This window comes from Vanessa tameamea, chromosome 11 (genome assembly GCF_037043105.1).
Source record: "Vanessa tameamea isolate UH-Manoa-2023 chromosome 11, ilVanTame1 primary haplotype, whole genome shotgun sequence".
Lineage (NCBI taxonomy): Eukaryota > Metazoa > Arthropoda > Insecta > Lepidoptera > Nymphalidae > Vanessa > Vanessa tameamea.
In genome coordinates, this window is record NC_087319.1 from 8,129,202 (window position 1) to 8,155,865 (window position 26,664).

Genomic DNA, 26,664 nt, shown 5'->3' on the forward strand with positions numbered 1-26,664 from the left:
TTTCGCATAAAGAAATAGATAAACATTGTAAACACAAATAGATAAACATTGATGATTTTTAAGACGCACTTAATTCGGATGTGATCGGTTTTACGAATTTTGTCGATGCTACATCTAAGATGTGTCGTACTATATGTAATAAAATTTGATCTTGTTTAGTTATAAATAAACCATGGGTCGGCATTTTAATCTTTAAGTAATAAGCTATTGCATGATAGCTTGATAGTTCAATGATAATCATGGTAGTCCGTCCAACTATATCAATATATAAAAATAATCAATGAAGTACTCCTGAAGACAAAAGCCAGATATAAAAATGTCTAAGTATGTCACACTCTCTTTACTCACTCATAATCTAATAGGAATATCCGACATAATTAGAGAAAGATAAGACACGGGACAGCAACACTGCCAACTTCCTTAGACCGAGCTGTTTCTGAAAATTACTTGACAGATAAACTCAAAAGATTTTCATTCCCCTGATTCGAGGTTTAAAACGAAATTATTTGTGTTTACAGCCTTATATATTATATATAATCAAAGCATAGTATCTACAAGGGCATGTTAGACTTTATAAATAACTTTGTACAAACAAATACACGTATGTCAATTGCATGCTGTTACAAAAATAACGATTTGCAAAAAGGCTATATTGTGACTGAAAATAAACATGGTTTGTTAAAATTTGCTTAAAACGATATATGTTATAAAACCTGACACGAATATTTTTTTACATAGAATGTTGTTTTATAATCAAACCTATAAAAGCAGTAGTGATTAATAAAAAATCTTCTCCCTGGATACGGAGTCGTCGAAGGTTGAATTGCTTCATGAGTTATTAAATGAAAAATTGCCTCGGCTCCCACAGAAAATCAACATCATAGACCAAATGGGAATATTCGTTTGTAAGACAATATTGACCCTCAACTAAAAAAAATACTGAATCGGACGGATCTAATACGGAAATGCATTCTTGATCAAACAGACGGCCTCGCAGTGTGGTCTATTCAGTGTCATAGAGAGTTATCCAACACGGTTAATTTTAAACCCCAGTCGCACTACATTCTTGGATTCTTGAATAAAACATCCGACAGTGTAGCGTGTACGTGTTGTTGTTAGATGCATGAGTTTCTTCTCCAATGCGGGATCTGTGTACTTTCTTGTTGTTTATTATATATTAAGAGAAAACTTTAGTTTAGAAAAATCAATACGTTATTACATTAATTTCTGAATCATCAAATCCTTTTAAGATTTTTCAAGGACTGTAAGATTTGTGCAGAATAAACAAGGTCTTGACAAAAAGAGTCAATTCTTACAAAAAATAAATACAAAAGGTTTGAAAGATTTTTTTTATTAATAGGTTTTTTTATATAAAGTTATTTTTATAGCTAAATAGAAATACTTCGATTTTATACATTCAAATCATATTTTAAAGCACATATACGCCCTTTATTATGTAGATATATATCTTTTACTCACATCGAAACAATTATGTTGATTGAGTTATATATATTCAGTCATATTACATATATTATATACAATAAAAAAACGCAAACATTTTGTAGGGATCAAGTGTTCGCAACGGCATGTGAATTATGTAGACCTTGGAAGGCAATAGGATAAAGACGGAGATAATTCAGAGCGTGCTTTCCGAGTCACGGACGTTGCTGACTTTTAAGGTTAGCCGACCTTAAAAGTCAGCAACGTCCGTGACTAGGAATTTCTGCGTATAAAAAGCCAATATCTTTTAACTACCTCAATCCAGGGTTTGAACTCAGATCCTCTGGATCTGCTGCCTCATAAGCTAGCCAATACACCAAAGAGTCAGCCTATATTACCATAGCAAGGTCATCTGAAATCAAATCTACTTAATCCGAGTTTCAATTTAATTTGAAATATGACTGGATGATAATATTTAATGGAAAGAGGATTGAGTTTTCCGCTAGCGAATTGGTTGAATCACTCTGAGTGTAGCGAAAGATGAAACAGCAAATTGTAGCACAATATTTTATAAGTCCTCAGTGATTCTTGTACTTTATTACTATGAACATTTACCGGTTAAACTCAAATTTTCGAAAAATATTCTTTATTATTTATAAAAACAAAGACTTAGTCTCTAGTTGATTTGTTTATTAATTTGACCATTGTAGTGTATGTGATGGAAACTAACATTACATAAATGTCAAACATACTTTTATTTTTATTATTAGGAATATTCCTACTCAATAAGCATAGTTTAGTTTATGAAGTCGATATGTTTTGGGAGAATACTTTTTAATTAGTGAAGTGGCATTGTTATTTTGTCTAACAAGATTTTCTTCTAATAAAATAATATTCAATTCAATTTTATTTATATTAAAGTTTTACTATGACAAAGGTTTCTGATTACCCGTAACTTATGAATTCACTTGATTTTGGATAAATTTTAATGTAGAAATAAAAAACAAAACAAGTATTTAATTATTTAATTCTTTCTCTCTTTGTATCGAATTTTGGGGATATTTTGAAACGTGTATCCCCTAAATTTTACACATAGTCATTGTCGCATATAACCTGACATCCCACCATCATTTTCTGCTATGAGTTGTGTTTTGAGTTTATTTTTACAGAATCGTACAACCGGCCACAATGCGTAGATTTAAAATGCTCATCCTACCTTAAACAGCACCAAGCTGCCCAATCAATATATTATTGATTTATATCGATTTAATGTTTAAGATTGTTGCTACTTACACTTCTAATCAGAGAAGTAATAAAGTGTATTATTTTAATTTTATACTTATATCAGAAATAAATGCAGGTATTATTTATTTTATTTATTTAGACTCTGCTCATTTTATATAACAATTATATCACAAGTTGATTAACAATGATGATTTGACCGACTAAAATACATGCGCATCGTACAGTAGCCGCTGCTTTAGAACTTAATTTAGTTTGTTTTGTTTAAGAAACACTACGTTTCGAATCGGTTACAAAGTGGTTACGATCTTTATACTTGTAGCAACAACATTGTTTGTTTCATTCAATTTGTTTCAAGCGTGAGGTTTGTAATGGGATTTAGTTCAGTTTTATAGCTTTTGTACGCAATTTAATGATAATAGATTATTGTTTGAAAGTATAGGTATAGAACACTAACAAACAAATATATTTGTTAATTGTAAAGCATTGTAACTATATCAAACAACTCTCATTCACTTAAAAAACCATCAAGATCAAGAGATCATTTGATTTCATTCGTTGGAACCATGATGTGATACCCGGCTAATGTTAATTACAATGTTTTGGGGAGTTTTTAAAACATTTTGACTATAATTACAAATTAGGTTAATTTTAAATAAACCGCAGTTAGATTATATGCGAATAATATACGCTGCCAATGTGACAAACATACAAGTTAACTTGTGCCAGTATAGAACACGCGGACTATGTCGGACGCATGAAAACAATAGTATTTTTAACATTATCGACAGCTATAGTCAACAATAAAGATGAAACGGGTATAGAACGTAATGAAAAATGATATCTTATTTAAATCACGATGAAAAAACTGTCGTAGTACGAAATAACTTTTTTCTTCGAGTTCTGTAGAGGTCTCATTAAAACTTTAATTATCCACTCCTTTGAAGGGTTTTTAAAAACTACGACGGTCACCTTGGCTAATTTTAAGAGTTATTAAAGCTCATAAGAAAGTTGACTTATACTTTAAATGAATTTCCTATCTGATTAATATTTTTTTCTTGTATAAATGTTTAATCTAATTACGAATTACTAAACTTTAAACTAATTTCACGTATTTTTTTTATAATGTAAATTTGTTAACTAATAAACGCAATTATTTTCTCATGTATTTCGGTTGGCATATTGGTAAAATGGTAAGAAATATTAACCATACTTTGCATCCCATTGTGCTATCGACCTTGGAACCTAACGTGTTGTGTCTTACTCACCCTTCTAACCGGAACACAACAATAATAAGTATTTTTGTGTGGCGGTAAAATATGTATTAATTATTTTTATTTATGAAATGTTCAAAATTATCTTTCGTTTTTCAATAATTTCTAGTTAAAAAAATAAGTATATTTTAATAATTCAACGAGTATTTTAATAAGTAATTAGGATCCGGAAGAATCCTTGAAGACATTTCTAACACACACGTAAACCAAAAAAAGAAAGTTTCAAAATACATAATTAAGTTACGAGCAATTTTCTTAACATGCTTTTGTTGAAACATGCCGTGTCATCCAGACGTTGTTACTTGCATAACAATATCTGTATTTACATAACAAAGTCTGTGTGTTGACTAATCTAGGAAATCGATTTTAAATATTTTTGACCTAAAACTTTGCATGTATTTGTAATTGGAATGACATTACGATAAATTATTACCTTTGTATGATAATAGAGCGGGGAGGAAATTGTGGAATTTTGAAATTAATCGATACAGTGAATTTTATGGAATCTTGCAAATATGTAGTATCTGTTTTAACATTGTATTAAAAGTACATGTGATATATAAAATGTATGTAATAACATTGTATTAAAAGTACTATAATAATTTACAATTTATTTTTATCAAATAAATAAAAATTCCAAAAGTTACTTAATAGATATATAGTGATTTCTACATAAATTCATATGCTTACATTTACGGATAGCTAACAAAAAAAAAAAAACTATTTGTTTTGTTTTTTATGTTTATTATTTTTTTAAATTCGTTCGTGTAATAGGAATAGGACAAATCACTTACAACTATACATTACAATACAAGACTAATTTCCTCAATTTTATTTGTTTTATTTACTACATGTCTTTATTCCAACCATTAGTTTCAATTATTGTCAAGAAAGTTAAAGATACAGAATACAGCTGTCGTTTAGTTGTGTTAGACAATTATTTTGCAGCCATTACATATAATAAGTATCATATATATACAATATTGAATAGATTTATTTTACAATTAACAATGTATCTTTTTTTATAAATTACAATTAATAAATATTTCTTTTGAATTTGCTCACTAAGTTACGGTCAATTGACCACAACGGATTTAGTCGAATGTGAGTAAGCTGCTGGAGCTGGAGCTGACGGTGGTTGACAGTATCGATTTACATTTAGTCTTAATAAATACGGACATTGTTTGTGTATCACTAAATTTATATAGATTATTATTTCCTTGCTTCAAATGCATCTATAACAATTACCACATAGAAATGTTATTATCTGATCTTTCTAAGAAGCATTTCACCTTTTGCTTGAACTATCAAAGGACTAATAAAGGCAGTCGGGTTTTTAAATGAAAGAGCAAAGAATTTTCAACTTCTTTTCACAAACTATTCCGTTTATAAGAGCTTTGTGTTACTATAACTAGCTCTGAAAAGAAAATACTTTAGAACGATTGTACAGAGATTGGAATCATAGCTGGCATTGACAATATTTATATTGTTAAACATAATTCCTATAATTATTTTTGTTTTTTTACATGTTAGCCAGGTAAAAGTCAGATCAGGAGGCGAATCAGGGGTCTAACCCAACGAAACCCTGATTTGCAAATGGGAGGAGGACCTGGTATTGCCATCTGCAGCCTTGGCAGCAATGGAGGCGATTTGCACCTATTTCAGTCGCTGGGTAGCGAGAAAAGGTGATACATTTACGTGTATAAGCTAACTCCGGTGCTTACCGGATATAACTGTTTCGGCAAGAACCTGCACGACATAGCATCACATTTCTGCCACGAGTGTGGTGCAACACTGTGTGCCGCGTAAGGGCATCAGAGGCAATCTCTGGTGGCGATAGTCAGCGATTACTCACTACCGGGCGTGATCAACTCTATGTTCGGTACGAAAACCAGAGCCAGTGAGAGGTGCTAGATAGAGTTGGTCTCTTTCTCCAAGACTATCAAGTCGGGGATAGAGGCCGCGGAGTAGGATCGTGAGGAGAGTGCCTCTCCTAATTCAAATCCCCTTCTTCCTCTATGTATCGTCGTTTTCTACTATACAATAGTTCTTGGAGTAACAAAACGTCCAAGACACATATTTGGTTTGTTAAGTTAGGGCTTGTATAGTTAGGAGCTCGGCTCTACATGAGATCTGATAGCTTATATATGATATGATAGTCTCGTCTTGACAACATTTTACATAAAAATGTTTTTTGGTAAGATTTCATTTCTTTTTAAAAATAATTATTATATATAATAAGAACGAGTCCCTATATCAATTTTCAGATCTCTAGCGGCAAAATCTTGGAACTCTCATACAAATTCTATCCCCTAGTTGGAGGATTTTATGGATATTTAGGTGCTCAACTTTATTTTAAAAGTAGCAAAAATATAATTTAATTTTACATAAATGCATATACTATCTCAATAATAAGTATATCTATCTAATAATATTTTAAATTGACCGTATTACGACCAATGCACAGTCTAAGCCAGTACGATTAACAGAAAGAAATTTTGTACAAGAATGAATCTTTTGAAAGTAAGTGAGCACTAAGAGCGCATTTAAAAAAAAAATCTACTCAGGGGTTAAATAGGGAATCGAAGTTTGCATAAAAAATCATTTATGACGGAAATAAGTATTTTGGGTCAAAGTCAGCTGTTAAACTATTTCTTAAAATTCATCACCCAAGAAGGGAAATTTGAAAATGAAAGTTTGTGTAGAAGTTCGACTTTTTCCAACTAAAGAAATTTCGATAAGAAACGAATGGGTTTCGATGTGATCAAAGTATACATGGATCGCACTTAATAAAATCCTAAAACTCTAGGTCTAACAAGATTTAAACTTAGCTTTTTTGAATAGAGTTCTGCTTGATGTAAAAAATAATTAAATTTAATTATGTAATATAAATTCGTAAAAGCTAATAACTATTACTTTTACAAGGCCTTTGAAAATCTATCTCATACAGTGTAAAATTAGGGATGAAATTTCGCATGGAAGTCATTTTGATGTTGTGATTATTGAAAAAGGTGTTTAGGGTTCTGCTTATTGGTAAAATAAATTTGTTACAGTTACGTTTTACCTACTGATTACATGTTCTACCATCAAACAGTACAGAAACAGGAGTACTTAGTATTGTTGTTTTCCGGTTAGAAGGGTGAGTGAGCCAATGTATCTATGGGCATGAGTGACAAAACATCTAAGTACTTATTAATTATAAACTCTGTACATAATTAAAACTGCTGAGACGTTTCACTAATCGACTACTATACTTATATAAGGCTACTTAGTTTTACTTGTTTTTATTCTTACTTTATTTAGCAAACATATTCTGAATTTTTCGTAAAATTACCAAGTTTTGTGGAGCTTATCCAACTTTGGTATTGTTAAGAAAGAATTAATAAACTTGAGCTATGAAAATTTCTGTCACCGCTTCGCCCGAGATTTCAATGAAGAGATAAAGACAGTACAGCGAGTTTTTTTCACAATAAAGGCGAACGGGAAACGTTGAAAACGTAAAATTTATATTTTCACAAATAACAAAGTTCGCAAGATACGAATTTTTTTAGAACGGAATATGGCTCCATTATGTACGCTTTTTGAATTTGTTATTGAATTCGATTACTTCGTTATACTTTTATAATGCATTTGCAACGAAGTCTCCTTTTCTGGTGTGAGTTTTGTTAAAAATTAATTGACTGACTTCTTGTATTTTGAAGTTTAAATCAGATAATTTTTTTATTTATAATTTATTAAAATCAAGTTTGCGTTGGATAAACTTTAGATTATTACAGTCGTTAATGTAAAAAAAAATTAAAATCACGATTACCATATTGTATTTTATATTTGTAATAAAAACGTGAGTTTGTTAGTCTGCAGTACCAAAGGGATTATATGTTACTTGAATATAAAGTTTATACATTTTGTGTGCTCACGTTATTTCAGAAATAGTAGCTCGGGGAGTATTGTTGTTAAGCTTGTAATTTTAATAAACTACAAACACATATTTAGGATTAAAATAAACTTGTTTAAAATTAATTTTAAAAAGTCAGTATCGAACTTAGGTATGACTGACTTAACACAGAATTTGACTGCCTTGTTTTTCTATTGGTTAGCTTTGGTCCAAGAGATCCAAAACTCTTGGGTTGCTACCCCATCGGATAGGAATAGAATATGTACTATAGGTTCAAGAATTGTTAAACTGGCTCATTAACTTTATAAACCAGAATACAGTTTAACCAAAGTAGATGTGACGCTGTTAGAGCTGCAAGTAGTTAGATCAATACATTTTTATACAATCTCTAACATGTAAAAATTTTTTTTCCTATATTTTAATTATTGCAATTATATCGAGAGGTTATAAACAAAAACATAATATGCATAAATGTAAAATAGTACATTGTTTGAACATAAACTCACCTGTGTATCCAGTACTTAATTTTATAACAATAAAGTTTTCTGAACATACATAAATGTCTACAAACACAAGGTATTTGATTGATCATTCCTTTCTCTAAAAAAAGATGAATTAAGTAATTTTCTTTAATTCACTACATCATGCGAAATTTCTATCAGAATGGTATCAGACTATTCATACTCATGGCTATAAAACCAAATCTATAAATGTTAAAGGTTCTAAATAAAATGGGGGGAGGTAGGTATATCTTTAGTTGCAAGTTCGTGATAATCAAAATCTATGATAATATTTTTTATAACCGTAATATATTACCACAACGAATAGATAAAAAGTAGCTACCCATTGATACGGATTATATTATGCACATCATTTAAAACGCAAATGTTAAAAGTTCAATTACTCAATTGTAAATCCATACTAATTTCCTATCTTTCATAATTTATATTTTTTTTATTAAATGCATCGTTTTTTTGTTAAAATTAAAATTTATTTGAATTTTAAATTCCAATAAAACATTTGAAATGTTCTTTAGATACACTACTTTTTGCACTCATTTTTTTTATAATGCCTTTGGAATTAATTTCACTACATAATTATTACGCGTATCCTTAAAACAGTATTTTTGTTTTTACTGAAATAATCTCTCCGTAATTTATATTATCATAGAGCCTCGAGGCATCATTATATTTTACTACAAAATATACTTCATATTATATAATAGTTCTGATATTCTAAGATATATAATCCAATTTTAATATTGAAAAGTTTACGTTTTACATTGTCTATTTGAAATATTTATTTATTAGTTTAAAAGATTGAGAGATACGATATAAAAAACTCTGTTCAGCGTGATGTTAATTAAATTTCGCGTGTAAAGGGCAATATCTTCCAAAGTTAATTTTAATTTTACTTCAAAACAGGAAATATCATAGCTTGAATTTTTAATATTTACTTTAACTTTCTTAAAGTTAAGCCCTTGGGTGACACAAAAAACTTGTCAAGGTTGTTTTTTTAGCGATGTAAAGTCTAATAATGTTCTATGAAATTATCTTTTCGTTTTAATTCTTCATTTACTCTTTAATATGGTCAAAAATTTATTGCAGTTTAAAGATATGAATATGAATATATTCATTAAATCATATATACTATGATTTTTATATCCCCTAGAATAGGTATCAAGCTTCATTCATATAGATATCTTATAGATTATAAAATTATAGTCTTGCAACTAAAGATACAAAGACCTAAAGTGGTCTCAGATAAATAAAGAGCTGTATAAAAACACCGTGTAATAGAACAAAGTGGATGCAGCAATGTATGAAATATGTATGGGATTGAGTGAATCTAACATGCTGTGTGATGTTCTCTTACTTTCGGACCGCGCTGTGAGACCTGGGAAATACAGTAACTTGTTAGTATTATTTGACACTACGAGTACCTAGAGAAAAAAATATTACTGTCATTATTAGATGTTATTTCTAATATTACAAAGTATTATTTTAAATTAAATCATTGTTAGATATAATCTAGAGGATGCATAAACATTTATATTATGTTCTTAGTATTACTTTTTATCGGAATGTTTAATAATATACCTATATTTAGTAACATAAGCGTATTTAATATACAATTAAAACGTAACTAAAGAATTTTAGTTAAATTTTATATTGGAAATACTCACCTGGTTTTTATTAACAATTACTTAAAAATAACATGATTTATCATTTTCTCAAATACTCTGTAAGGGAGTTTTGCTAGGAGAATTAGAGGAAAAGTAAAGGTATATCTGATAAGGTTACCTCATTATACTAATTCTTCTTCTATATCTTCTTTGAATTTCTTTACTTTTATTAAGTACTCCTTTAACTCCTTTACCTGATGTAAGCCCGTGACGTACTTTACACTAAACAATGCATTTTGATGATGTCATATTTGCATAATATTTCATTAAAAGTTGATTAACAATGCAATTATTGTAAAATTCGACGATATACTTTCCTGAAAAACTAAGGAAATATTTCGAGTCTATTCCTATTACTCACTTACCAATCACATCGGATTAACGAATATTAATCAAATGTGAACCAGGAAAAAGCAATGACTCATATAATATTGTATTTCTATTAATATATATAGTTTTTATTGTACTTAAATAACACCAAGACACTTTGTAACGAACAAAAATAAAAAAAAGTCCGCTAAAATATCCCACCGTCCGTCTCGTATATATGCTTTTTCATTCGTATAAGTTTCTTTGTTTGATTGAATGCGTTATTCACATGGTCTACCAATCCGATATGAAAAGAACTGTTTACGTTAGATAGTACATAATAACTGTATATATACCACACGGAGCAGCTCCACTTGTAATTCTATCTCGAAAATATCTGAATCAGGTTTTAGAATTACAATAATTATATACAGATATCGTTTAAAACAGATATTGTATTTTTATTTTAATAACCAATTAATTCTCATCTCTCCGTAATATAAATTTAACCTAAATGGACGTTAATGTTGTTACCTTTTTAAGTATAAATAGCTTTTGCTATTTATTCTTTTTCATACAAACGACATTTTTCTATATCTGATGTATTTTTCCACCATTCGTTTGAGATTCGACTTTCTCTCCGAAGTAATCGATTTAATTGGCTAAATCTCATAGTAAATACAATTGAAAAACATATCATAGAGTCATAGTTCCGGAAATATAATCATAATCATGTGAAAAGTTCCATATCAATTGCATGAGTCCGGAAATTACAAATAACCAAAATTTAACTGATAATTATTTCAGTATGATAACTTCTATGAGACTATATATATGTTGCTGACCGACAGATAAACTTTGAATATTGAATTCGAATTGGTATATTATTGTAATGCTTTATGATTGACGTTATTAGTTTTTTTTTGGCGCGTATATGAATATTTTTTTTGGCATTCCGATTTTCGTTTAAGTTAGATAGTCGTTAAGTTTTCTTAAATTAATAATCATCCGCGCAACTTACTTAATTTTTTTCTTAAATAATTAGTCTAATTGGTCCAGCCTTTACGTGTGATGCCGTGACCAAGGGAAATAGATGTTCATTTTTATATATATAGATATATATGACATAATGAACATCTTAATGACACACAGAAGAAAATTACGCTATAAATTATACTTTATTACTAGTCATAAAATGAAATAAATCCTTAATTATTCTTTGTTTATCTTTCCCTTCATAGCTTTTATGAAAGTGATGCGAGTATAAAGTTAGCGTTGTGTTATTTCCATAATAAATTGGAATAATCTATAATAAACTATGTGTATTTATTAGACAAAGATGTTCAATTATGATGGGCAATAACATATTTAATAGCTTATAAAGCCTTACGGAAATTAATATCATTAAAAAAATACCTATATTTATTTTATAAAGTACAGAGTGTAGACAAAATATGCAATTGTATTTAACAATGTTCTATTATTATATTTACTCTATAATAAGTAACATTTATAAATATATAAAGCAGTGATAGTTTTGTAATATAGAATTATTGTCACCTGACATAAAGCTTGTAACCTGAGGAATTTAATAAATATATAATACAAGATAAATGAATAACAGTATTTTTTCTTATCGAATTCAAAGCCGGCGCAAGCGGTACGCATGAATTTATTAGCCACATCAGTCAGCACCCTTGGTACAATCGAAATGAAATATTGCCTAGCACAATGAAAGAAATATTGATGAATACAAGTGCAATCAATCACAGCTGAGGACCATATCGTGTTTCATCAATACAGAGGGTACTTTTGCATCGTTAATCATTACGCGTTGACCACACGAGAGCTGATCTCTTTCGAGAGCCATTAAAAACATCTGCCTACACGTGACTGTAAACAATGGTTGTAATTTATATTCTAAAAAAAAATTACCTTTTACAGTATTGTTAATGCAGGAGCACATACAATAATTAAATTCACGTTGAGCTAATTATACATCTATTCAAATATGTCTAGAGTTTTGAAAGTTTCGTCAACCTCAATAAGTTCGCGTAGTAGTCAGTTTTCTATTCAATGGAGTTTGGAAGCTTTCTGTGATATCAGCACAATTACAAGTTTCATCATACGGTCTGAATTAAAAATGATAAGCTATTTTCCAATATCTCAACTAAATATTTCATTAAAAAAACATAATTTATAGCAAATATAATAAACGTGTTAAATCATTACATTGATTTAATATTCTACTTTACACATATGTTTAAATTTATAGTTTGTTTGGAATAAAATTAAAAAGATTTAGAAAATAAATAACAATTTCTAACATTTTTTTCTGGTTTGTGTAGTTATTTCGATGCTCCTGGTACTGTGCGAATACGTCTGATAATAATTGCTGCCCGGGGAGAACTTTGAGCAAATATATTTTTTTATTCAAAAAATTATTGTATATTTGGAGGTTCAGTTAAAATGTTATTTCGACTTTATTAACATATTAAACAGTAGATGCATGATGCATAAATCAATGCTTGAGACTCTTGAATAGTTTAATTTCATTAGAATATATAATAATAATATAATATAGGCTGCATATTAAATGTTGTTGTGCGTTCAATGGTACTGTACGGTATACTTATATGGGTTGACGGTCTCATCGCTCAGAATAAGGCTTTTCAGCGGAGACCGCAGAGGATCATAGCGGGGAGGGCGATACGTGGTTAAATTACGGTGTCATGGACGGCGGCAACGTTGCTCGTGAGCGATTCGCCCTGCGAATTCCTGAAGAGAGGGCACTCGTGGAAGCGTATCTGTTTCGGTTGGGAGCCAGGGCGAGTGGCTTCTGGCTCTCTGCCTTCCGCATCCATTCCATCTTCACCTTCAGGTCACCTCTTCCCCTACCTGGAGGGTACCCTCAACTGCAATCAAGCTTTGTCTTGGTAACTCCGGTTTATCTCATTTCTGATTTTATCCTTTTAAGGCATTCTATGTATTTTTATGTATAAATTTGTGTTAGTATAATAAATACAAATATAAAGTAATATAATCAATAAATGACGGACTATAATTGGTCACATATACATTATATAAAAATAAATCGCTTAATTTATATATGTTTGATGTAGTAGATGTGTGAATTCTAAGGTTATATAAAAAGGTCCTTATAAAATATTTATGATGTGGGAATAGCGTTCTCGAAATTGTATTCCTTTGATGGTCGGTTTTTGTACGTACTTTCTATATTTGTGAGTCGAAAATTTAGACAAAAATGATAAAACTATTTTATGTTCAATTTAATAAAAAAAATAACATTTACAAATTACGTTTAATATTTTCATGCGTTCTATTACGTGGTGATAAGATAATCTTAATTCAGATGTAATTCAAATTAATAAAGAAATTTTTACCCTCGCATTATAATAAGTATAAAGTTAAACATATTATCGGCCTTGTTGTTGCATCAGCACTGCACAGTAGAGTGTACTAAATATATTATATCTTTAATGGAGATCTCAATATTGTATAAAGATAATCTTATAAATATTCCATAAAAATCTTTACTTTTTCAGAATTAATCAAAATGTACTTTACTCGAGTAAGTTCTTACGAGCTCTTTTGAATCGTCATTTTACAAGATTAAAATAAACTGAAAACTACTGACTAAAGTGATACTTGTAGAACCACCGGACCGGAATTTAGATATTCGAGGACTAACAAGAAAGTCACTGGTAGTATTATTCGTTAGCTAAATAACATATTATATTATTTATAAACAACAACATTGAAAACCTTATTAAAAGTAATTAAAAAATTTACAATTTCTCTTTTGTGGTATGCTTTTTTCAACGTCAACTCCATTGAGTTGAATCACTTACTACTACTACTTGTTTTCAAAGTATTTTTGTATAAAAAAAAAAGAAAAGTTGTTGCATGCCGGCTATTAAGGAGTTACATATAAAATCTTGTATTGTAATTTACAACTTTTATGCCCACTTGAATCATGATAGCGTAGCATGCTTAACCGATATTCATGGCTATCGTATTAAAGTAAAAATAGTTTTGAAACAGCCTGTAATTGTCCTACAGCCGGTTAAAAGTTAACCCAGCAGCAATGACGGCTTCTTGGTGGTTTCTCACGACGTTTTTCTTCATCGCCGAGCATGAGATGAATAACAAATCTCTCATATCCTGAAACTTATTTTTTAATAAAATTGATTTTATATTAGTTAAAGTAATACTATAGCTATCTAAAAAATAATTCTACTAATGTAATTGTTAGGAGCATTAAATAATCGTTTAGTACATTAACAAATGTTTATGTGCTGAACAATTTATACTCCATTTATTACTAGAATGGAACTTTCCACCAATCTAAATAAGAGGAGACCTTTGTGGTAGCAATAAAGCGAAATGCTAGGTTACTAAAATATGTGAGTAGGTCTTATAAGACAGTTTATATGGTTGCTCACCGGAGTGAGCACAGAGTGAGTGAGTTTTTTATTATTTCATATAATTGATAAATTGTTTAATACAGTGCAATATTTCTATGAAAATGAATATATATAGAGTTATTATACGATGAATGATTGAACACTCTATATGTCTCAAACTACAGGTCTAGTTTAGAAATAAATTAAATTCAAAATAAAAAAAAGTCGCTGTTTTATGGGATATACGAAAAATTCGTTTTTAAATAATTCTTTTAGAAGAGTGTTCATTTAAAATTGAGTTGCTTCAACGGTAGCTACATTAAATATTTGAAGCGTGAAATAGCGACAAAGAACTTTTGACGTTTTATATTGTTTTATTTTCAAGTGCCATTTATATAAAATACGATTTTTTGCATCCTTTATTGTAATAGTATAATGTATTTAACGACTTTTACACATAAATTGCTTTAATCTAAATTTATAGCAATCATATTTAAATATTATTGTCAATTCTGTAATATAATAATATAGCCATTGGGTATTTACTGTAGTACATAAAGGTAAATGGCCGTTACTAATTTACGAAATTATTGTTACAATTAAGGTTTTCTAAAAGTAACATATGATCCGTTTACTATTTTTAATTAAAATAAAATTTATAAAAGATTTTTCTATTTACAAGTATTTTGTGTCAATATTTTTGGGTTACTTTGAAATGAAGGAAGAAATAACACATTATATATAAGATATAACATATATTGTTTCAAGCATAATCTAATGTTGTAGTCTAAGATCGGTACAGGAAACGACCTTCACCCGTCTGTTAAATGGATGAAAAGTAATAGTAAATAAATGATTAAATAGGTACATTGTACTTCACTTTGTGGTAAAAAGGTTAACGACCGACATGTCAAAGCTCGCAAATCATTGAATACCAAATAATCCAACTAAAAACATATATACTTTAAAAATTATATTGATTGTTTCAATAAAAAAAACACAAAATTTAAAGATTGTAATAACGTCAAATGCGTCACGATATAACTACGGATCGAATTGCGTTGTTAATGTTGCAATTTTGATCCTGGCCTATTTATAAATATATATATAAAAGTTCTACGCAAATTATTTAACTACATTATAACTTAAACAAAATAAAAATTACAAAACTAGTTTATGTTTTTACAAAAAAACCACTCTTGTACAAATTGACGTAGGACTCGTGAAAGCTTCAATATCCGCCATCGTCATTACTTTGCATGCGGCGATCGCTTATTCCTACGGCAATTTAATATGTATGAAAATGTGTGCTATTTTCCTATACGCCAATTTGACTTCAATTCTACTACGCAAATATAAACTCACTCACTTGCAAATAGGTCGAAAACACTTGCTTTAACATTAAAAGAAAAACATATTAGTATAATAAAACTATGTCAATGTTACAATATCAAATAAAATCTTCATAATATAATATATTATGCGTATAATACTAATCAATATTTACTTATAAAATGATTATTGACTGTATTTTGTAATATTCCACACAGATTCTCCTATTGTTTGAATCACTGAGTTTTCATATTTTTTTGCTTCTATTTTGTGTCTACGGTCTTTCAAACAAATTCAGAATCAATGCCACTCGCTGCATCTCTATTTTACCGTTTAACATCGAAAGCAACGAATTGTTGACTTCAGTATCTAGTTAAACACAAGTTGCTTAGCTATCACAATGCACGCGACATGAACAAAATGTATCATTTATAATTAATAATTTCTATTGAGAAGTTTCAATTAAAATTCATTCGATTTAGAAACAACGTGAACATATTATTTTAAATATAGCTTTTTCCCAAAGCCGATTTTGTTGTCTGTGTCAATCTAGATTAACAAAATAATATTTTGCTTTAAAATATTCACCGCAAAACGTAATATCAGCACGAATTCTATGGCTAGAAGCGAAATATGCTCGATGGGGAAAATTTCCATTTAAAGGGGAATGAAGAGTTCTTTAAAACTGATGACGTTGTAGGAGGATAGGGCCATCAGCGAGCCTCATTTTAATGTCGCGGGCACTCTTAGCGTCCTCTTAGCTTTGACACATTGTTAAGCGCCACGGTAATTGGCTGTTGGGATATTAATAATCTTATCGCTGGGGCTCGTAAACACTTATCGAGTCGTTATCCGTTCGAGGGATAATAGGGATTTCTTGAGTGAAATTTTAATTAGCCTGACAATCTTCGAAAGCCCGTTAATTAAGATTAAATTTTAAAGATATAATCTTTATTATCATTAACAATATTTGCACTTTTATTGTACAAGTACTCGTAGATAAATATTAAAAGTTATTTTTAATTACTCGCATTAATTTTTAGGCGTTATTCATTTGTTGCATTATGTGCTCCATATTCTTTTAAAAATCATAATATATAATTATATATAAAAATATACATAAACCCCGTCTTTTAATTTTTTTTATTACTCTGAATTAAATGTTACAGTCCAACTGAATATATGTTGAAATTATAGTCAACATCGATATTATTATTTGCGTAGCCGACGAATGAATTCAGTACAAATATTTACTATTCACTGAAACGTAGTTCGTATTCCTTTGAGGCAGCTTTTGTTGTGTTTCAGTCACTGGCGCGAATAACTCGCATGGCTTGTAATATTAGTGATTCATTAAATATTTTCTAACATATTACAAAATTACATAATTATCGTAGACTCATACAATTATAAACTTTGTGCAAGAACGTCTGGGTAGGTACAACAGACTCATCACATATTTAACTGGCAAACAGCGTTACTTTGTATCGTTGTATTCCGGCTGGTAGGAAGACTGAAGTAGGTAAAGCGCCAATGTTTATGGGCGATGTTGCGAAGATGGTGGACACTTACCATGAGGTGCTCCATTTGTGCGTCCACCAACCAAATATTAAATATAAAAAAAAATACAGTGCGGACGTTTCTAAAATGCAATAGCTTTTAAGACGACTCGATCTAGTATAGGGAATTAAACTATTTGACAATCTCAATATTCTTGTCATTACCAAGCGGGAAGATCATCCGGCATGTGACATAGTTTGAGCAGCGAGCTGCAACGTTTATTGAATTTTGTGGCGCCGCTAGCGAGAGGCAGTCGTGACTACTGTATTATATGATATCTGAGAATGTTCAATCCGTTCACACTGTTATATACTCCTATGAGGATTTATTATTTATTTCCATTAACTTGATTATTCAATTTATGACATAGGTTGAGGGTCTTTCGAGTTTTGCAGAGTTACAGACTTAACGAATCGTAATTACTTGAGTATGTGACGTACATCTAAGTGTACAATTAATTTTCCTCTTATGTGTTTTCTAGAGTTTAAACTTGAATATATATAAGTATTTGCACCATTTCTCCTTATACATGGAATTAACGTGATACTAATATTAAAAATACACTATATACACTTCAAATAAAAATAATTATCGTCATTAAATAATGCACGGCATAGAAGAGGTAGAATATGTAATATCGGGGGACAGCTTATATGAAAATCGCGCGTATATTTCTATAGATACATTTAATTTTAATTGTATATTTGTATTATGTATAAGTTTGTACATATCTTATATAAGTTTTGTAATGAACCATCAACCGGAAATTACTTAGTAGCCTTCAAAAAATCGTTTGTACTACGAAATAATTAGTGCTTGATTGAAATGATTTTCGTCTGATAAACAATAGAATATATAGAGAAATTAATTTAATAATTTCTACATCAAAAATTAAATTCATATATACTGATATATACAATCTCTAGATATTGGAAGCTGCCAACGTAATAATGTCAACGTTACAACATGTAATATAACAATACAAAACAGTTTTATTATACTATAAATATGCAAAGAATGTTTATACAATTTATCTTCGTGACAAATTTGATGTCAATTAGGGCTTTGATTTTCGAGATCTTTCAATAAAACGAATGAACGCGAATGGACATTTTTCGGATCTTTTTTGTTGTTTATATTTTACTGAGGGCAGTGATAATGTCCTTCGTGACCTCGTCGCTCTGATTTCATTTTAACGCCAGTCATGAAAGTGGATGGCGTTTATTCCATCTTGAAAAATAGGAAGTTTTGGGTTTTATACATTTTTCCTCAAAGACAAAATATTTCTATTAAATATTATTTAGAATTAATTTAAAGTTCTAAGCGTACCTAATATGTCTACGTCAAAATACTGTGCTGCTGTTTAGAAAGCTAACAGAATACATAATACGGGTATTCCTTCTTCACAATGAGCTACATATTTTGTAAAGCCACTTTGCTTTTGTAATAACATCATTGGAGCGGTTATTTCCTGACATTTAGTTATATACTAGTGTTATAATATCCAACCTTAGTATATAATAATAATAATAAATAAAATAATAAATATTGGACAAAATCACATACATTACTCTGATCCCAATTAAGTAACTAAAGCACTTGTCTTATGAGAAATCAGAAGTAACGACGGTACCACAAACACCCAGACCCAAGATAACATAGAAAACTAATGAACTTTTTTTTTGGCTGGGAATCGAACCTGGGACATCGGAGTGGCGTACTCATGAAAACCGGTGTACACACTACTCGACCATGGAGGTCGTCAATATGTTACTATTTTTAAAAGATTTTATTTAACTTGCAATGTTTGTTTGATTGTATAGGTCAAATCTTGCAAGTTTAATTAGAACCACTTCCTCTTAACTTACTGTGTTGAAGTTTCACATGTTGATTCAGTTCGGATGACAACGTATTTTATATGGAGTATAGCTCCATATGAAGGAACTCCTCAACGTTAAAAATGATTTTGCATAAATACAAAATATTACATAATTTATATATATGTAAAGTTTTTATTTTTTAGATAATTTTTTAATTCATTTGTTATAAGTGATAACAAATGAATTAAAAAAGAGTAGTAATAAAAAGCAATCGCATTTAAAAAATAATATGAAGAATATTCGTCCACCCCCTTGCACTGTTCGATTGTGAATAGAAAAAAAATTATATGTCATTTTTCTTTTTATGTAAGCAAGTTTGTTTTGATATGTCATTGAAAGTTAAAATATAATAAATTGAAAACATGAGTTAGTAGAGTTAATATAAAAAAATGACAATTACTCGGCAGGTACCTAGTATTCGCCTCGTCCGGTTTTTAATTGACTACAGTTTTGCGAATTGGAAATCCATGCTTTCCGTGTCGCATCTAGCGATATATGACTTTCTAAAAGAACAATATGCGTTTTATCATGACTTGTTTATGTACGATCTTTAATATCGAATATTAATCGCTGTTATTATTCGTATATAACGGTCCTGAAAGAAGTTCTTATTTTAATAGCTTTAATACATTCTAACAATATATAATAATCATCTTAATGGATCACAAAACATTTTTTTTTCTTTTATTTTATTTTAGTTTAAATACTAATCAATAAAATTCGACGGAGATGAAAAGTATTAATTTGCATAATTTAAGAAGGTTTATTGCATATAAATATTTGTATTCACAGGATATGAAAAATATGTTAACAAAAATAAATTACCTTGTATCTTATCTTACCTGGTAAATCTTTCTTAATTGACTTTCCAGTGTGGTAGATGAAATTAAGTTACGCAAACTTTTGCACCCAAGCATAAAGTAAAGTTAAAATAAAATTATGAGGATTTTGATTTAACGTGGCGATTTTCATTAAAAATATAATAATGTAAATTTATATCATTGTTTGACAAATGAAAGATGTAGGGGCTAAATATAACAATTGTAATTACATTAAGCTAAATTTGAGATTAACATAAAAATATTTTGAAAGGTTGATTAGTTTAAATATTCGGTTTAACCCTACTTTCGAATATCAAATCAATGCTAACCAAAAGAAAAAAATAATTGCATTCACTAAACTACAAATATAAGTAAAGCCCTAAGTAAGTAAGTCCTAAAATAAAATATTACACGTATGTATATTTATAAGGTGTAAAATTTTTTTATTCCACGCATCTTGTAAGTATACAAAAAGTCGTTAAAATTAATTTATTATTAATAGTCTTTCTATATTGCGAAAAGCAAATATATTTAGCGTTTTAGGATGAATCCTTCGTTATTTACCTGAAAATTTCGGTTAACCACATGTCAGTTCAGTTTTGTCTGTGTAATTAGTTTGGTGGGTGGGAAGGTGCGTTAGAATTTGCGGTTAAATGCGGCCGTTTAAGTGGAAGGCGAGTATTAACAAATACCACGGATCAAGCATATGACAATAATTAAAAAAATAAATAAACGCTATTATCATTAAATTATATTTTGACATTAAGTAAATTTTTGTATTTTATAAATTAAAACATTTCGATAATATTTTACAAAATGAAAGTAAAAAAACTTAATTATAAAAGTGTTCTGCAGCATATTGTAAGAAAGTTTTGTATGTACACGGTGTTAAATCAATTACTCGCTTGTGTTTCTTGAACAAAGTTTACGAGTTCTCGAATCTCTCACAATGTTTGTCTATTATTAATTGTGTAAAACTTCATCAAATCGACTATTACCATTTACATATTTTCATACGGGTAGAACTTCCTTTGAATAATTTTAATAATAGCGAAAGCCTTGAGCTCACTCAAGGCTTTACAGGGCATTAAAGATGCTTCAAGGGAATCGGCTATTTCACTGATCCTGAACGCTCTCTATAGTACACTAATAATCGAATTGATAAAATCATAATTACAATATTCAATCCAAAAATATAATTATACTCGAAATTATTTAATATTTATTTAATAATATTTTTTTTAATTATTTGTTTATATCAAACACGACTAACTGCATGGATTATTTCTTGCAATAGTGTTAGATTTTTTAAAATTCATTTAAAAACAGCGTAAAATATCTCTAATTTTCTTACAAAAAAATGAAGATTGTGTAGTTAAATACTGTTTGCTTTAGTTCGGATATTATAAATTTTTTTTAACATCAACTGTTTTTCATTTTACTATTTATAAGATTATCAACATATACATTTTACATTATATTAAGATGATTAAAATAATAGAACATTGTTTTGTACAATAGTTAGTCATATTTTTTTATCAATACTTAAAATAACACTGAGATGAATTTGTTTCGTTTTAAAACCATCGCTACATTTAGCACCGCTTTACATAATTTATGTTTTGAAATTGGGTTAAAGGTATAATTTATTCACCCATCTCACACCCTCGGTATAACCGTCTCTTACAGTTGTTAAGACACGTAGTTTCAAATTGCTTATTGAAATTCGTCTCAAGTTCGTGCATTTGTAGCGATTTCGTAAAGAGGTTTAAACAAACGTATCACATATTTTAAATGGCATTTAAGGTATCACTAAAAGCACTTTAATTGTTTGTCTAAGCAAAAGACGGCTTTCAATATTTAAATTCAAATCAAGATAAGTAAATAATATAAAACCAACATGGTATATGCGTATAGGTATATTGGAATACTTTTTAATAGTATTTTTTTATTCCGATTCACTTGATGGAATTACTATATACTGGCCTGACTGCAATCTGCAGCCTTATAAAGCCGCCAAGCCATCTAAATCAATAACAAACAGCATTTATTATAAGAATTATTAAATGATTTATCTACTTCTTTCCGAAATTTAAATAATTAGAAATATTAAGAATTGATTGCAATGTCCTTTTAAAAGATTGTTCGGTTGTTCGATGTTCAAATACCCTGAATAAAACCCTTCTCATGTTAAATTTGTTCGAATGTAATTGAAGTACGGTAGTAAAGAAAAAAAATAGAATGTGTAATAAGCGTTGGGTAGCTGAAAATCGCCCCCAAGTGACCAATACGAGCGCCGTTCCGATTTTAATTGCCTAAGCTTCAAGAGATTTCGTATCTATTCTATACATTCCATACTGTTAATACTACTTTATTTTGAAAAAAAATACTGTACTATAATTGGACAGCGACAATTATTTGATTACTCATCGATAACCCTATTACGTTCGAAAATAAATTGAGCCCATTAAGGTTCAATTTCCTAAGTATAATCCTTCCCCTTCATTTACAGTTTTTGATTTTTACGAAACAAACACAAACAAACATATAATTATATTATTGTTTAATATAAGTAAGTGTGTGCTGAGCAAATATTAGTTTGTTTGTCCTACTCTCACACCTCAATCGATCGTCGTTCAATTTGGAACAAGAATAGATTTAGATAGAGATAATGCCATTGTCCCGATCGCACAAGTATTCCAATTGGTAAAAAAATGTGGATTTTTTATTTATACTGCCGAAGAAACTTCGTTAAAATAAATTTTTGTTCTCGGATAAAAGACGTCAAAAGTTTTTGAATAAAGAAAATAGGTATTTCATGATAGATTCGTGATTTTCCGATCACGAAAATAGGTTCATTGATCGGTTCATAGATTGATTCAATCGGTAACAATTTTATTCTTAATGTTTCAGATTTGTTTTTATTCTGGAGAGAAAATCTTTTAGATAAGACCATTCCCTAAATGTCATTGGGTTCAGCGAAAGACTTTTTTGTCGCGTTCGTTTCCATCCGCGGTATTGCCCACGTGTGAGGAGAGGGTGGTGTAAATGTTCGTTTAAAAAGTGAAGACTAAGTGCTATTCCAGATTACAATCTATCTCTGTGATAAATTTCATTCAGATCCGTTTAGCCATTTTCGCCTGATTGAGTATTAACATTAGTAAGAAAAAATTCTCAGTTCTATTTGGTTTAAGCGTTGATAAAATTATAAAGCTTTTTAAATTATATTTTTTCATAGTACATAAAATGTATGTTGTTTTATTTTGGATGCTTGAATAGTTTGTTGTGTTTAACGTAAAATATTAAATTTTAGAGAGTAACACAATTTTATACAATACGGTAACTACAACGCTGTATCACTTAGTAAGTTTGTGGCTTACATTTACTTAAGAACTTCTTGTTTAAATCATCTCTCGGATAGTTTTTTAATTAAAATTCGAGGAAGAAATTGATGAAGTCAATTAAAACAAGATAAAAGTCGCTAATTTATTTAAAATAATACATTATAATTTAAAATATAAAATACGCTATATAAGGAGTAATAAAAATATTTTGCACCTATATTTGGCAATATTTAATATTTTTTTAATGATCCAGACGAAAATGTCTTTTTTGTGAATCACGTTTGGTCTCACAGGCTGTTGGGCGGATATGGATGCTTTGGTAAGTGAACGGAAGAAAGCGTCGGCGCTATGCACACCTTCTACCCGCGCCGTAAGTGTCGTAGGAACTGGGGGGTTATCTGTAATTCAGGAAACCGCATAGGCAAGTCAACCGTTGGGTGTCACGGTTGTATGCACAAGCGACCCCGTGGCACCCGTTAGAAGGTCGGAGAGGGTATCGCTGGTTTTTGGTTTTTGGTTACCGCATCATGAAACATGTAAATGCGTTTTTTTCAGGGAATAAAAAAATAAAAAAGGCTGCTGGGCGTTCGGCGAGCAAAGCTAATCTCTGAGTGCGCTCGAAAAGTTAAATCGCCGGAAGCAAAGGACGTTTCAGTAACGTGGCATTCCGTTTTCAGGAACGATGCAAGCCATTCCATTACAAGGAAAGCGACATGTCACCTTCTGAGTTATAATGGAAATGACCGGTCATGGCTAAGGCTCTTCCTGTGTGCATTAGCAAGGCTATACAGGGAATCGGCATGGACAGCCACTGCTTTCTTACAGGACCGTCATGGTCCTTTCCTGCTTTTTTTTCCTACTGGATAAGATGACGGCGACGGCTTAGCGAAAACAAAATTGTCGGGAATTTTGTTTTAAAAGCCGTTTAACTAATATTCATCTTTAAAAGATTTAAATACTGGATCAAAAAACAAAATATTTTTTTTTCTGCAAATAAATTCTCAGTCTGTAATTTGAATGTTAGCAGTTAACGCACGTAGAGCTGTGGAACCTGTAACTAAACTTTTTGTTGTCGTGTCGAATTGCAAGAATTAAAAACGTGTATCTGTATATGCACAAACCATTCATATTCGACAATTATATCGAATATATTCCTTCATACTTGGTTGGTCAGGACATCATAAGGATATTTAAATCACAATTTGAAAGCGTGCAACTACGCATAGTTATACATATTACTAAGTTATTATTGTTGATTCTTATTAACTACCTTCACCACTTTATTTTTTATTATCGTAATCTATAAATGGTCCAATAAATAGTAAATCTGTTTTTAAAGTAAAGTATAATTTGTATACGAAAATTAAATATTCAGCCAGATTGAATGAATTTGATAATGGAAAGCCAAATAGTCTATGAAAGTTGCAAGCGTGAAAATTTAGGATTAATAAATGTCTATTCAATTGTGTGTCCTGTAATTACTGTATCCAAGCCTAATAAATTGTGGTTAGGGTGTGCAGATATGTTAATGTTTTTCAGAATTAAGCTGTTCTTTTGTAAATAGAATATAATTTTTTACCATGTTTTATTTTAGCTTAAGTTTATTAAAAAAATGATTTAAATACCGACTAAGTCAATAAATGGATATTAATAATTATTTTATTTAAATCAGTCCCTACTGAGTAGCAGTCGTACCATTATCGGTGGGAGTTTTATGTTTTTATAAAATGTATAAAATTATTATTTATAAAACATATAATTTAAGCCTTGATATATATTTCAACAACCCTATATTACGTTATGTGACTGCCATATGTCCGAATTGTTATATCCGTTGGGTTTTTGTTATACTCACTATTACTCTCATGATATTCATAACGCTAGCTTATATTACTTGGATCACAAATAGTATTACTAAAAGTAAGTAAATTCAATTATATCATCAGATATATCATAAAGTATCAACTATATATAATAAAGTATCAACTTTGCGAGTGGGCCACAATAAGGTACTACGATGTCGAAGGACAAAATTTTATATTTTGAATAAGCACTAAGGTGTAAGCTGTCATTAAGTTTAATATAAATCTTTTCCACGAGCTATATGTCTTATGGTAATAGAATTATAATATACAGAAATATAGTAGTTACAATTTAAACAAAAATAGGTTACTCTTGTTTTCAAACTCGAAGGACCATTTTTAAAAGATAAGCTTTGAAATACCTTTCTATATAAAAAAAATATATTTGTCAAATCAATTAATTGTTGTCAATAACGTCACGTTTGTTTCCTGAACTAAAAAACCTTCATTTATTAAAATATCTTTATCGCGTTCTAAGCTTGCGTAACACGTTTGTCACTCTAATGGTGGCACAAGTAATTATATTACCGCCAGAGCCGACAATAAGACGTCGGGTGATGACAGGGCTTTTTAAGGTGGGGCGAGCACAATGGCTCTTCTAAAGCAACTGAATGATGCCTTCATTACAGTCGCTGACGTTTCACAAATACTCAGTGGATTGTTCCGGCACTCCCGTTATAGGGATAAGTGTCTATTACATACAATTACGACGTCAAATTATAATGCAAAGAAAGTAATGTAAAATTAAAAATATATTCGTAACTGCAATTGAGTGATTATATGATTTACGTTATCAACTAATAGCTCGCAAATATTTTAATGGCTTGATGTGTTATCGTAAGTGTACCCGTCGGCACGTTAGATAATGGGGCCAATTATAATTGTCTTCAAAACCAAAGTGTTGATTTTTATATTACATTTAAAACATCAACATTTTAAGTATACATTTGAAATCATTTATAATATATACAATAAGCAATTTAAAGTATATATATGTTTACGCGCGTCTGTTTACTGCTGGATCGTGAGTGTTCATGTTAGCGCTTTACAACTTATAGTCGACTGTTATTGCTCGTGAAACTACGTTCGTCTA

The 26,664-nt window shown here is 29.8% G+C and overlaps 1 protein-coding gene across 1 annotated transcript in view; it reads right to left on the reverse strand.

The window, feature by feature from the left end:
* LOC113402521 (Kv channel-interacting protein 4-like) overlaps nucleotides 1–26,664 on the reverse strand; it is a 99,542-nt gene that overhangs the window by 50,380 nt on the left and 22,498 nt on the right. Inside the window, exon 4 of the mRNA XM_064216318.1 lies at nucleotides 9,727–9,747. Within this exon, the coding sequence (XP_064072388.1) occupies nucleotides 9,727–9,747 (21 nt within the window). The remainder of the gene's footprint in view (nucleotides 1–9,726; nucleotides 9,748–26,664) is intronic.